Source organism: Maniola jurtina, chromosome 5 (genome assembly GCF_905333055.1).
Source record: "Maniola jurtina chromosome 5, ilManJurt1.1, whole genome shotgun sequence".
Classification (NCBI taxonomy): domain Eukaryota; kingdom Metazoa; phylum Arthropoda; class Insecta; order Lepidoptera; family Nymphalidae; genus Maniola; species Maniola jurtina.
Window position 1 is genome coordinate 471140 of NC_060033.1, and position 12020 is coordinate 483159.

A 12020-nucleotide genomic window follows, 5' to 3' on the forward strand; every position below is an offset into this window, starting at 1 on the left:
TAATAAGCAATATAATAATATAGTAAGCATTTTAAAACTAGGAACCTACCTACCTATCGATTTTTTTTTTGTTGTTTTCATAGTATTTGGATAAATAAAGTAAAAGGAAAATAAATCTGTGCCTCCTGTGACTTGTGTACAAATAAAAAATCAACACTTTACAGGAGAGTGAAAACAAGAACAACAAACAAGAGCGCAAACAAATCTATTTGGCGACCTTTCCGGCGGAAGTGACGTATGAATTGCAGGCAAAATAGCTCAAGGTCGCTAAAGGTCTAAGTACCAAGGTCGGAAAAAAAAAATGGTTGGACGATATAAGGGGGTGGACAGGGCTTAGCTACCCGAAGTTGAAAGAGGCGGCTTTAAATAGAGAAGCTTTTCGGATGATGATCGCCAAACTTCGTTTCGAAGAAGGCACGCGATGATGATGATGACGTATGAATTATAGAGACTTTGTAAGTACAGATAGCTAAAGAACTTCGTGCATTGTAGCCAATAGTGAGCGATTGCAACAAGAATGCCATAAACTCAGCCAATCACAACAATTGAGATTGATGCAGTTTTTCCGCAATCGATCAGCAGATTCTCTGAAGTAGGTATTCTGTTCTTAGTTGTTGCAATCTTGTTAGGTAATTAATATTGTCGGTAGCCATTAGATTATAATTCGTGAATCGAGAAATCGACTAAAGCTCATAACAGCCGTAACAAAGCGATTTAAGCCGCTTAACTTTATGCAAACTTTATTTTACAGTCTTGTTGATCCTTTTCCCATTGAGATAAAGAGTAAAAAGGCTAACGCGCGTTGCTCTTTACAATAACTAGTAGTAAATTGATATCTAGTGCATGGCTATAAAGGTCATTTTGTTTTGTAATTGTCGTTAAGTTAAGGAAGTGAAGTATTCTTCCGTCATTTAGCTTGATATTGCTTCAAGGGGAGGTGCCTATCTATTTATCCAACTTGAATCTAACTTGGCAAGTCTACCTGCACTATTATATTTTTTTAAGGTTCCGTACCTGAAAAGGAAAAACGGAACCCTTATAGGATCACTTTGGTGTCTGTCTGTCTGTCTGTCCGTCTGTCGTGTCTGTCGAGAAAATCTATAGGGTAGGTACCTACTTCCCGTTGACCTAGAATCATGAAATACAGGTAGGTAAGTCTTATAGCACAAGTAAAGAAATAAATCTGAAAACCGTGAATTTGTGTAACAAAAATAATAGAAATGTGTTTTAATTTTCAAAGTAAGATATACTATACCAAGTGCAGGGTTATTATATGAAAGGGCTTTACTTGTACATTCTAAAACAGATTTTTATTTATTTTTAAGCATAAATAGTATTTGATTTATCGTGCAAAATGTCGGAAAAAATACCCAAGTACGGAACCCTTGGTGCGCGAGTCTGACTCGCACTTAGCCTAGCTGGTTTTTTAGAGCTAGTCTATCAACATAGCCCGACTGCCAACAGCATAGCCAGGTCTACTCTGTGGCCAGGTCGTGACGGTCTGATTCCCATAACTGCCTGCTAGGACCGAATTGTTCAAGTTTTACTCCACCTGTTCACAGTGGCTCATCTTCCGCGTTGCATCACGTTTCACAACAAGTGCGAACTCGGAGCTTCCCACACAGATCTCGGGTTTCTGATACTGCAACTGTGCTAATCGTTTCATGTTTTTTACCCGACTGCGGCAAAGCCCAAAGGAAGGGTTATGATTTTACCAGTCTATATATGAATGTATGTGTGTATGTATGTGTGTGTGTGTATGTTTGTATCCAGATCTGTGTGTTCTACCGTAGCGCCTAAACTACTCGGCCGATTTTGATGAATGAGGTTTCAATCGATTCGTCGTAAAGGTCCGGGTGATATAAGCTACATTTTATACGAAAAAAATTGACCTAACGGATGTTACATGAAAAAAAGTTGGGGTCTCCAAATTTTTTTTTTTGCTATTGTATCGAGTGGGGTGTCAAATGAAAGAGGAGAAAATTCTGAGTTCATAAATATAAATGTACTACAACATTAAAATATACCAAGCGACAGAAAAACAATTTTATTTACTAAGTATAATATTTCAGCGTTTATTACGACGATCGCAGTCGGGTTTTAGTTTTCAACTTTTTACTCACTTTGATTTCGCCTTGATGTATTTTTCTATACAGTTTTCTGTATATGCCCCAATGACTTCTATGTATATATGCCCACGACTTCGTCCACGTGGACTACAGAAATAAATTGAAACCTCTATTTTACTCCCTTAGGGGTTGATTTATTAAAAATCCTTTCTTAGCGAATGTCTACGGCATAATGGTTAGGCATCTGCATGCCTCAGCCCGATCCGTCCAGTAGTTTGAGATAGATCAGTCAATTAATCAGTCAGTCAGGCCTTGTATACATATATTTAGGTATACCTAGTCTGTCTGCCTCTATGAGAGTCCTATGCCCAACCGTGGGCGTCTATCGGTTGACGATAATGATGATGGTGATGATGCCTATTAAAAAAAATGTGGTTTCGACTTTCGGCAAACCGCATTTTTTTAAATTTATAGACTCCGTATTGCGTCAAATGAAATATGAAAAATGCATAATTCATAAGAACTATCGTCTATCACGTTTCTCGTTGCATTTTATGGTAAGTGATTTCCTGTGCGGCTATCAATGTGTTTGGCTCTATTGTTTTGTATATACAGAGCGGAAGATGTTATTTATACGTCATTGTTTTTGTGTTTACTATGATGCGCGGCCGTGAACTCACCTGCTGGTTAGTGAGCACAGTGCACGTATTAAACCTGTTATAATATAAGAAACCTCTAGCTATTACAAATAAAACTACCACAGTAGATCTAGGAACAGTTTAATAATATTATACTCCTACTAATATTATAAACGCGCTATGTATTATGTTATATATGAATGGATGTTTGTTATCCTTTCACGCCAACACTTGGCTAAAATTTAAAATAGAGATAGATTGTACCCTGGATTAACACATAGGCTAATATGCATCCCGGAAAATCAATGAGTTCCCATGGGATTTTTAAAAACCTATATCAACGGGACCGAAGTCGAAGCTAGTATTCATTATTAAGGCGATAGAACCCGCAAAGAGAACAGCCTATTTACACAATCCGAAACTATAAAGCAAAAAGAGCTTAGAGTAGTCCTACTTATTTTACAAAAGAAAATACTTGAGAAAAAGGTAATTATATTAAACCTGCTGTAGGTACATCAAAGATATAAAGATAATAAGTTACGTTATGCACTCCCGCTAGTTTACATGAAGACACTCGTTTACTTGGGCCCAGCAATTTGCACAATGGCAATGGTTGCATCTGCGCATCATACTCACGTGCGTTACGGATAGTGTGAGAGGCGGCCACATGATATTGTGCTGTAAACAGCGATTTATATGTACTGTCACTAGTAGGTCTTTGATTGCAGATCAAAATAACAGTCTTTTATTAGATTTAGTCTGGTGCCACTGCCAAGCACTGCCGCCAAGCGATTTAGCGTTCCGGTACGATGCCGTGTAGAAACCAAAGCAGTATAAATTTTAATGAAAACTGCCATAACCCTTCCAGGCTAGCCTGTAAAATTTATAACAAATATTTTATATATTCCTGATGTTTTTAGTATTCTATATAATGCCTAGGTATTCGATGCAATATTAGACTATACAGGTAGCCGGCGACAGATGCATACTTATTTTACACGCACTATAAATTAATAATTGTCAGATTTAATTAATTCAATCGCCAAAAATATAGGTAAGAGATACTTTAGTAAATAAGAAAAACGTCTGGTTAAAATTTGGCGATCGAATATTCAGTTCTAAGAAGATTAAATCTTCCTCTTTTTTTTTACAGGTTTTTAGTCCTGTTAAATAAAATAACTATCAATTTAGTTGAGTAGTCTCAGTGATTAAAATCTCGCAAACATGGGATAGACTAGAATTTGAGTAGGCAACGAAAAATTAATTCGAAAATTTGGCAATTTATGTCTATATCAAAATAATGTTGATTTGTTAATAGGCAAGCGATGGCTATTTACCAAATCAGCAGTCAAAGGAGAATCATTGATGAAATTGCTGAAATAGTAATGTGGGAATGGTAATTTTTGCAGTGGTCTCTTGGACTAGATATTACGAAAAACGGTACACTCGTTGCGTTCCTCAAACCCCGATGCGCTTCCGATAACATCCCCGCAATTAACTGCCGCTACTCGCTAACAGATGGCATTATGTAATCGCGGTTATTATAAGGTATAATACACAGACTCATCACAGACCATTTTGAACATTAATGTGCTGAAAATAAGGTTGCTTTATGCATGGCTTGAAAGATAAACTTTTAAAAGTAGAGCTGTTTTTAGTTTGATTGATAGTTATAAAACTATTCAGAATAATAAACTATTGAAAAAATACGAAAAATTAAAAAGTAAAAAAAAAGTAAACTTCCGATACCGGGAATCGAACCCGAGCCTCCTGGGTGAGAGCCAGGTATCCTAGCCACTAGACCATATCGGATATAATGCTAGTGCTAAAATAATATATTAGATAACTTATTGTTAGTAGCGAATCTAAAATTAAGGCGCAGTTCCTTCTTGGAAAATATTTTTCGATTTAGTTTAAAGTAATTTTAAAGTTTCTTATTCAAAGCTTTTTAGGAATTAGCAAATTTATTGAATCAAAATACAGGAATATCTATGTGGATTATGGTATTTTGTAGAAACTTGTTTCTTAGTACTTTAAAAGCAAAAGTGCTGTTACTTTAGACATAATAATATTTCCGTATTTCTATTTGCTAACCGCAAACCACAATCTGATGTTATGGCAATAATAACATGTACACAGATGTTAGTACTTAGTAAGTACGCGAAGGGAATAACATTATACTATACATATAAAGCTGCATTAAGTATGTAAGCATGCATACGAGTATGTACGGCATTTGATTAAAGATGTAGTAATTGTAGTTTGTTATCAAATGTTGACTTACGTATCAGAGGTAAAGACAAACGAACAGACAATTTTGGATTAACATAATACTAGAATATTGATAGAAGGATACCTTAGCAGAATGTATCTGTATCAGGTACAATTAGCACTCTTATTTCGACAATAGGGTATTTTACACCTAGTGAGAAATGATCTAAAAATATTTATTTACGATAGTTTAGGCAATAAGAAAACGGGAAGTGTAAGTATCAGTTCACAAAATTATAAAATAAATTTTATATTTTAATTCGAAATTTTCACTTTTTTTTATCTGTGCAAAAATTATGCGAACCGCTAGCCGCCTATGTACCCGCCATATTACTACGTCATCATGTCAGTAAATCCTTCCCTTTCTAATTGCATGACCACAGTACAAAAGGCCTAAGAATCGAACTGCACGAATTTGGGATTACTGATACATGGATTAAATAGTTTGGGCTCCCCAATCTAAAAATACTTTTCATCTTTGCGTGAGGCATATGGTTTTTTTTCTTTACATTAGTCATTTATTTTTCATCAACAAGCGTGTTATGGAACGATATTTTTAGCCTAATGTATGGGGAACAAGGGAACCATAGACAGTTTTCTATACTGTATGCGTAAAATGGAACCCAATTTGGCTTGACTGACAAGTGACATTAGAAAATCGGCACGAACATTTGTTCCTGCCTACTCTGTGAGTTTAGTTTACTATACCGATGACGTCATAACATGGCATTACCGTTTTCGTCAACTTGCGCGCGAAAATTTAAAATGCAAAATTTAAATGCATCTTTTTGGTACTTATCGATTGAATAAAATTTAAAAAAAAATTCTAGTGGTAAATTATCACCTTAGGATTAAATTGAGACACTTTTCAAAAAAGAGTAAAATACCCTATTGAACCAATGATCAATTCACGAGCATTGGACAGGCTTTTCGAAGACCAATTAGTTCACTCATATTAAATAGAAACAGACACCTATGGCAGCCTTGTATTAACTCCAAGTTTCACAATTAAAATTAAAATTACATCGCGCAATGAAGTGCAACATCAGAAAAACTGGCGGGAAACTATTTCGTTATTGTTTTCCCGCCATTTTGAATTAACAAAACACAAAACACATGGGAAAACGACATCAACCTTGCTCTGAATTGTGCAGGAATGTTTCTGTATAAAATGACCTCTGCAGCCTAATACTGTAGGTAGGTTCTTATGTAATTTTGAAGTAATTATAATGTAATTATGAACTTTTACTATTCTTGCTGCATCCCTACACGGAGCGTCTTTAGTCTTTACAGTATAAGAAGTGAGAACTAAGAAAAATCTCGATTCTACATACTGCCTGTTACATGCTCAATGTTGACGTCTATTGTGAAATGATCTCTCATCGATCCAATGATACGCCATCGACTTCTTAATTATATTTTTATAATACTGAATTTTACCTGCAGCTTTGTCTATGTAGCGTTTTTAAAAAAATTGTGGGGATTTACGTTATTTAGAGACCAAACATGCAGAATCTTAAGTTATCTAGACCTTCTAATGTGAACTGTGCCTTCCTGACATCAGTCAGGAATACTCATATATAAAAAGCTTTTAATATATTTCGATACCTATCGTAGACTCTACATAAATGAGTGTGGAGTGTTAAGGTAGGTACCATATAGATGGGACCACATTTTCAATTGATTGCTTAAAATGGCTCAAAGATTACTAATTCCGATGTTGTTGGTCAACTTTGTATAAGTAGGTACCTACCTATCAAGATTCAAACGGCATTGGAATAGCTTTTTTTTAATATAGGCCTGTTTTATTAGTATCGTTATTATAATGATATCGTCTTTAATGTTTTATTTTAACGTTTAAACTATCGTGAGTATCATCTTTAATGTTACTTATTTGCATTATTCAGTTTTAGTTAAGGCCTTCTCAGCTTGTGAAGATTTTTACATTTCATAGAAATGTAACAATCATATCAACTTACTTGTTTACTTGTCAATAATTACTATTTAATTCCATTGAGATATGCCTAATATTGTATGTAATTCAATAGCATTAAAATATTGAAATTCCCTATTATCGTCTTTTCCGGTGACATAAGACACTTCACTCGTATTGTAGGGAATTATCTTCATCTTCACATTTCATCTGAACGTATGTCGTTAACGATAATATGACTGCAATATTTACAAGGCACATTATGCCTACCTATGTCGAAATAGTTATGTAAATAGGTATGTGGAGATTTCAGCAAACAATTCTAATAGCTACATCTTGAATGTTGCTTAATATGAGTATTGAGTACCGAGTGCTCGAATACGACTTTTTGAAGATTTATCTATTTTATTGTTTATTTGTACAGATTCATATTTACTTACTTAAATACATGTTGAACTTAATATTTTACAGAGTTTATTACAAATCGCGACATGTTCACCAATATTTATTTTATAATCATCAACAGAGACTTTTTATAATCAAAATTTAAACTTTTTCAAATAATCTGAATCATTGAACCTGCAATTTTTCAAAATTTGCATCTTGACTATAACATGTGCTATAAAAATGAAATAAAAACTATTATTAACAAGAACTGACCACCAAAGTTGGTAAAGACGATAAATATTCGTAGGTGGTCATTTTACCACTTTCCACTCTACGCGGTCCGAATATAGAATACATTATCGTTCACATGATCGTAACTTTATTTACTGTCCGGGTAGGAAGGTACCTACCTGCCCAATTCCTTATAATAAAAATATCCTCAACTCATAAGAAATGACTTTATTCCATCGCTATACAATGCATGATAAACTTTAACTTTAATTCTAAACTACTAACTTCTTGAAAACATATTAATAAATTCCAATCTTTTCTGCTTCGAATCAATAATCAACCGCTTTTCTTGCCACCATTTTCCCATCTCCCTAATTGTCTTTTATTTTTTTAAATTCAACACTAGACAAAGGCAATATCGCTAACACTTATTACAGTCTGATTTATGACTGGCAAATAAATAATATTATGTAGTTTGTGTTTGTTTTTACATAAATTAGAAAGTAGTTAGGCGCTACTCAGATAATTAAAAATTAAATACTAGTTCTGTTTTATTTTGTTTGATAAATTATAGCGGTGAAATAATTTTATGCTCTACGTGTTCGTTGATCGTAAAATTGGTCGTGAGCGTAACGGAGCAAGTAGTGCGAAGTATTATGTAATGTTGAAACCTTTGAGAATGAATTGCATCAAATGCCTATCTGCAAGATGATTGCCATCCGGAATGCGAATAGTGATGTTACTGTAACTTAGGCCTGCTAAGGTGATAGGTCCTCCCAACTAGTTGTCATTACATAAATTATTATTCGCGTTGAGTTTGCCGTCGGCTTTTCTCAGAACAGCGCATATTTTTGGAACCCGCATAGGTTTAATTTTAAGTTTACGTACATAGTTAATTATCATAATTACGTCAATAACTAGTTAAAATCAAGAAAAGGTTATGAATATACATCGATGGTTATGAATAAGTGTACGGTAGTGCCCATTTGGAAAAAAAGGGCTTGGGAGACTAAGATGCGTTATTAGTAAATTCTTTATAACTAGGTAATTATATAAGATAATTTACGAGTTTACGTTAAAATGACTAATTAACCAAAAAAGACTAGATTATAGTTCAATTGGTAAGGTACTTAGTACCTAATAAGATAGAATAGTGCTACAATAATAATTAAAAACTCCAATCTAATTTTATTACCTCTTGACATATAAGAGTGAATTGTAGAAATATTACAGAAACAATTTTGTTCATAAGCTCAATAAAAAAGAATAATTCAATAAAAAATTATTCTATGTTTATACATAATATATATACCTACTTAGAGCATTTAAACACACGGAAATACGTATTTAGTCAAGTACATATTATAAGAAGTCCAATAAGGAAGTTTGAAATGTAACAGTGTTATTTATTGTAGCTTATATACCCACTTACCATCATACCATGGTACATTAAACATTTCTACGAAATTTTGAATTTTAAATGAACCAGAATGCAAAATACGTTATTTAACATATTAGATAAGTGGTAATAATTAAAGACATTATATAAATAAAGCAAAATGAAATATTAATGAGCACGAGATCTAGTCTTCAGTGAAAGTAAACTAGAGCTGGTAGAGAGTGACCGTGAAGTGTGACGGACGGACGGCCGGATAAACGACCTTCATTATAACTACTACACTACAGAAAATTATAGTTACGTTATACCTATCAAACCTTTATTTATTTATAGAACATAAGATTCAAGCACTTTCAAGCCACTCTTTCATTTTTATAAAATAATTTATTTGACAATTTAAAATAATTGATTAATCGCAACCGGACTATTAGGTACAGAACTGTAAAATCAACATAAAATTTTATTTATTGGCATAGATAATTTTAAATTTATTTTGCCCAAATTGTCAACCATGGCGTGACAAATTTATTAAGCCACCACCATTTTTTTCACCTTGTTAAAATATTGTATCATCATGTACAAATTATTAAGTAGGTAATTATTCTATGCATTCTTCATCATATTCACATATTATGCATGCATGCATATTCTATACACATTCAATTGCTTCAATTTATTTTCAAGGCAATGTTTACATCGTAAAAGAATATTAATTTTAAGAACCTATACAAATTACAAACCCTGAGAAAAATTATATTTGCAATACACACGGGTGTGATTATCACTGTCGGATACGTTGGCCGTATGAGTAATTGCACAATGTAAAAATTACCATTACTTGTTCAGAACTTTATAAAAGGTTATTGAAATCTCTAGCTCTGAAGTAGTTAAGTGCAGGATATTTTGCTTTTTGCTTGTCGAGCTATATTTTTTGAATGATATTCAATCCATGAAGCAAAAATGGAATCGATATTTGCTCATCGGAGTACAGTTTATATTTCCAAACCCTGTTTAATTTATTTGGATCGGTAAAAATGTAAATAGAATCATTTTTTTTTGAAAAATAAAGACGTTACTTCTTCGCAAAATTGATTATATTTAGAAATCAACTCCATAATAAATGTCGCAAGGTATCTACATAACTTTCGTCGCTTCAAACTTCTATTTGACAATGCCTTTCGAATATATTATGTTCTTAATCAAAATTTTCCTGTTTTTTTGGAAATTTCAATTTTGCTAATTCCTGATTTTAACACTAAAATTAAATGAAATTAATGAATTATAAATTGAACAATGAACATATAGACAAAAACCTGAAAGTATTTATGTATGCAATTTTAGTGGGTTAACCCACCTTCTTAAGAAGAACGTAAATTTTAACAATGTATTAAAATTGATCACCAGCAATTCAATTTTTTGCCACATCAATGGAAGATACAAGACGCGTGAAAGTGTTTTATAGCTAGCAATCTCTATAGAAAGTAAAAGACAATAATAAGAGTAATTCCAATACACTGCAATCACTGCAACAAACAAGCAGCCATTATGTGCCAACAAAGAAAATGAGATCAATACTGTTGCTCGTTGCACGAGGTAATTGACGGGTTTTGTAAATATTATGTCTGTACCGATTTCCTTATTATATCCTCAGAACAGTAGGTAGGCATATCGTACTTATATCGTACAGTATAGTTTCCACTTCCCGCTGTTAAATAAACTTCCTAGTTGATAGGTATATAATTAGATGTCAAAGGTCTAGATTAAAATTTCTGGTCTTGAATTTGCTATTTTTTTTAAATTACATTTTTAACATTATATTTTTTTATTGTTACAGAGTCAAATGCTGCCGTAGTCAAAAGAAACGCAAAGATGTCGTGAAGAAGACGATTTCGTAAAAGTTAAGGTGAAAGACCATAAGGGGAGAATTAACATAAAAGTGAAATGTTGTGATAACAAAGTGACCATAATGAAGATGGCGCTAGGAGTGAGTTTTGTGTGTGCGTTTAGTGCGGTGTTTGTGTGTGTGGGTGGGCATGTGGCATTAACGTACCCTCCAGCTAGAAAATATGATCTGGACTTTCTGGATAATTCCAGAACGAAGCCTCCATGTGGGATGCCTAAAGGTGTGTAGTTTTGCAATATTTACTAAGCAGCTAAGTTTTGCTACAGTTAACAGAAAACTTAGCCCTACTAAGTTAATACCATTTAATTTATGGAAATAATTCAGATCTAGTAATCTAAGAAGATATCCACACTATAATCTGTCATAACTTAGGTATACTTACTAGTTTATGATATTTAACTTGCGGAATTATTTCGGATCTAGTAATCTATGAAGCCGTCCGCACTATAGACTGACTTAATAGGCGACTAGTCACTAGTGTGAAGTGTGAACGTCAAAAGTATGACTATTTAAGTCATCCGAATGTCGCATAGTGATTCAAGGCGTCACTTTATCATAGTGCATCTTTATAGACAGACAATCGAATTGTGTCGATGTTGTGTTATGCTTATTTATGACTGCATAACTGTCACTACCCAGTACCAGTACCCATATTATAAATGTGAAAGTAAGTTTGTTGGTTGGTTTGTCCTGCAATTAAGTCAAAACAGAGCATCAGATTGACACAATTTCATCATTTCACATGAGCATCAGATTAACATAATTTTTTGATTAAAAACCTGGAGAGTGATATGGCTTTTCGTACCACAAAATCAAAGAGTTCCCCAAGGATTTAAAAAAAAACCACGGGAAAGGAGAAAGTAGATCATCTAGTAATTTAATCGAAGTCAGAAAATGTTTCTGTATAACTAGGCAGGCCTAAATTTCTTGAAAATTACAGAGTTATAAGCCACAATAACGTTTTTACATTCTTTTCTCGTTCGTGACAAGTGACTAGAGTGAGTCAGATTCGGTCAGGCCGATGACCTAGGCTAAGGTCGTAACGTTGGCACTATAATGACCGTGCAATCTAGGCAACAGGTCGCGTTGAATGCAATGACTGGACCAATTTTACTGTTGTGTTATGATTATGAATACGATTTCCTAAAGTTGACATAATGGCGTTGATGCAAATTTAATCTACTGTAAT

The 12020-nt window shown here is 33.6% G+C and overlaps 1 protein-coding gene and 1 non-coding gene across 3 annotated transcripts in view; one reads left to right on the forward strand and one right to left on the reverse strand.

Annotated features, from left to right (window-relative positions):
* LOC123865374 overlaps window positions 1-12020 on the forward strand; it is a 66980-nt gene that overhangs the window by 36131 nt on the left and 18829 nt on the right. For both annotated transcript variants that reach the window (XM_045906371.1, XM_045906372.1), the window contains one exon: window positions 10763-11051. In XM_045906371.1, coding sequence (XP_045762327.1) covers window positions 10895-11051 — 157 coding nt within the window. In that variant the 5' untranslated portion in view covers window positions 10763-10894. The remainder of the gene's footprint in view (window positions 1-10762; window positions 11052-12020) is intronic.
* On the reverse strand, window positions 4448-4519 carry Trnae-cuc. Its single transcript has one exon. It is a non-coding gene; the product is annotated as a tRNA-Glu (tRNA).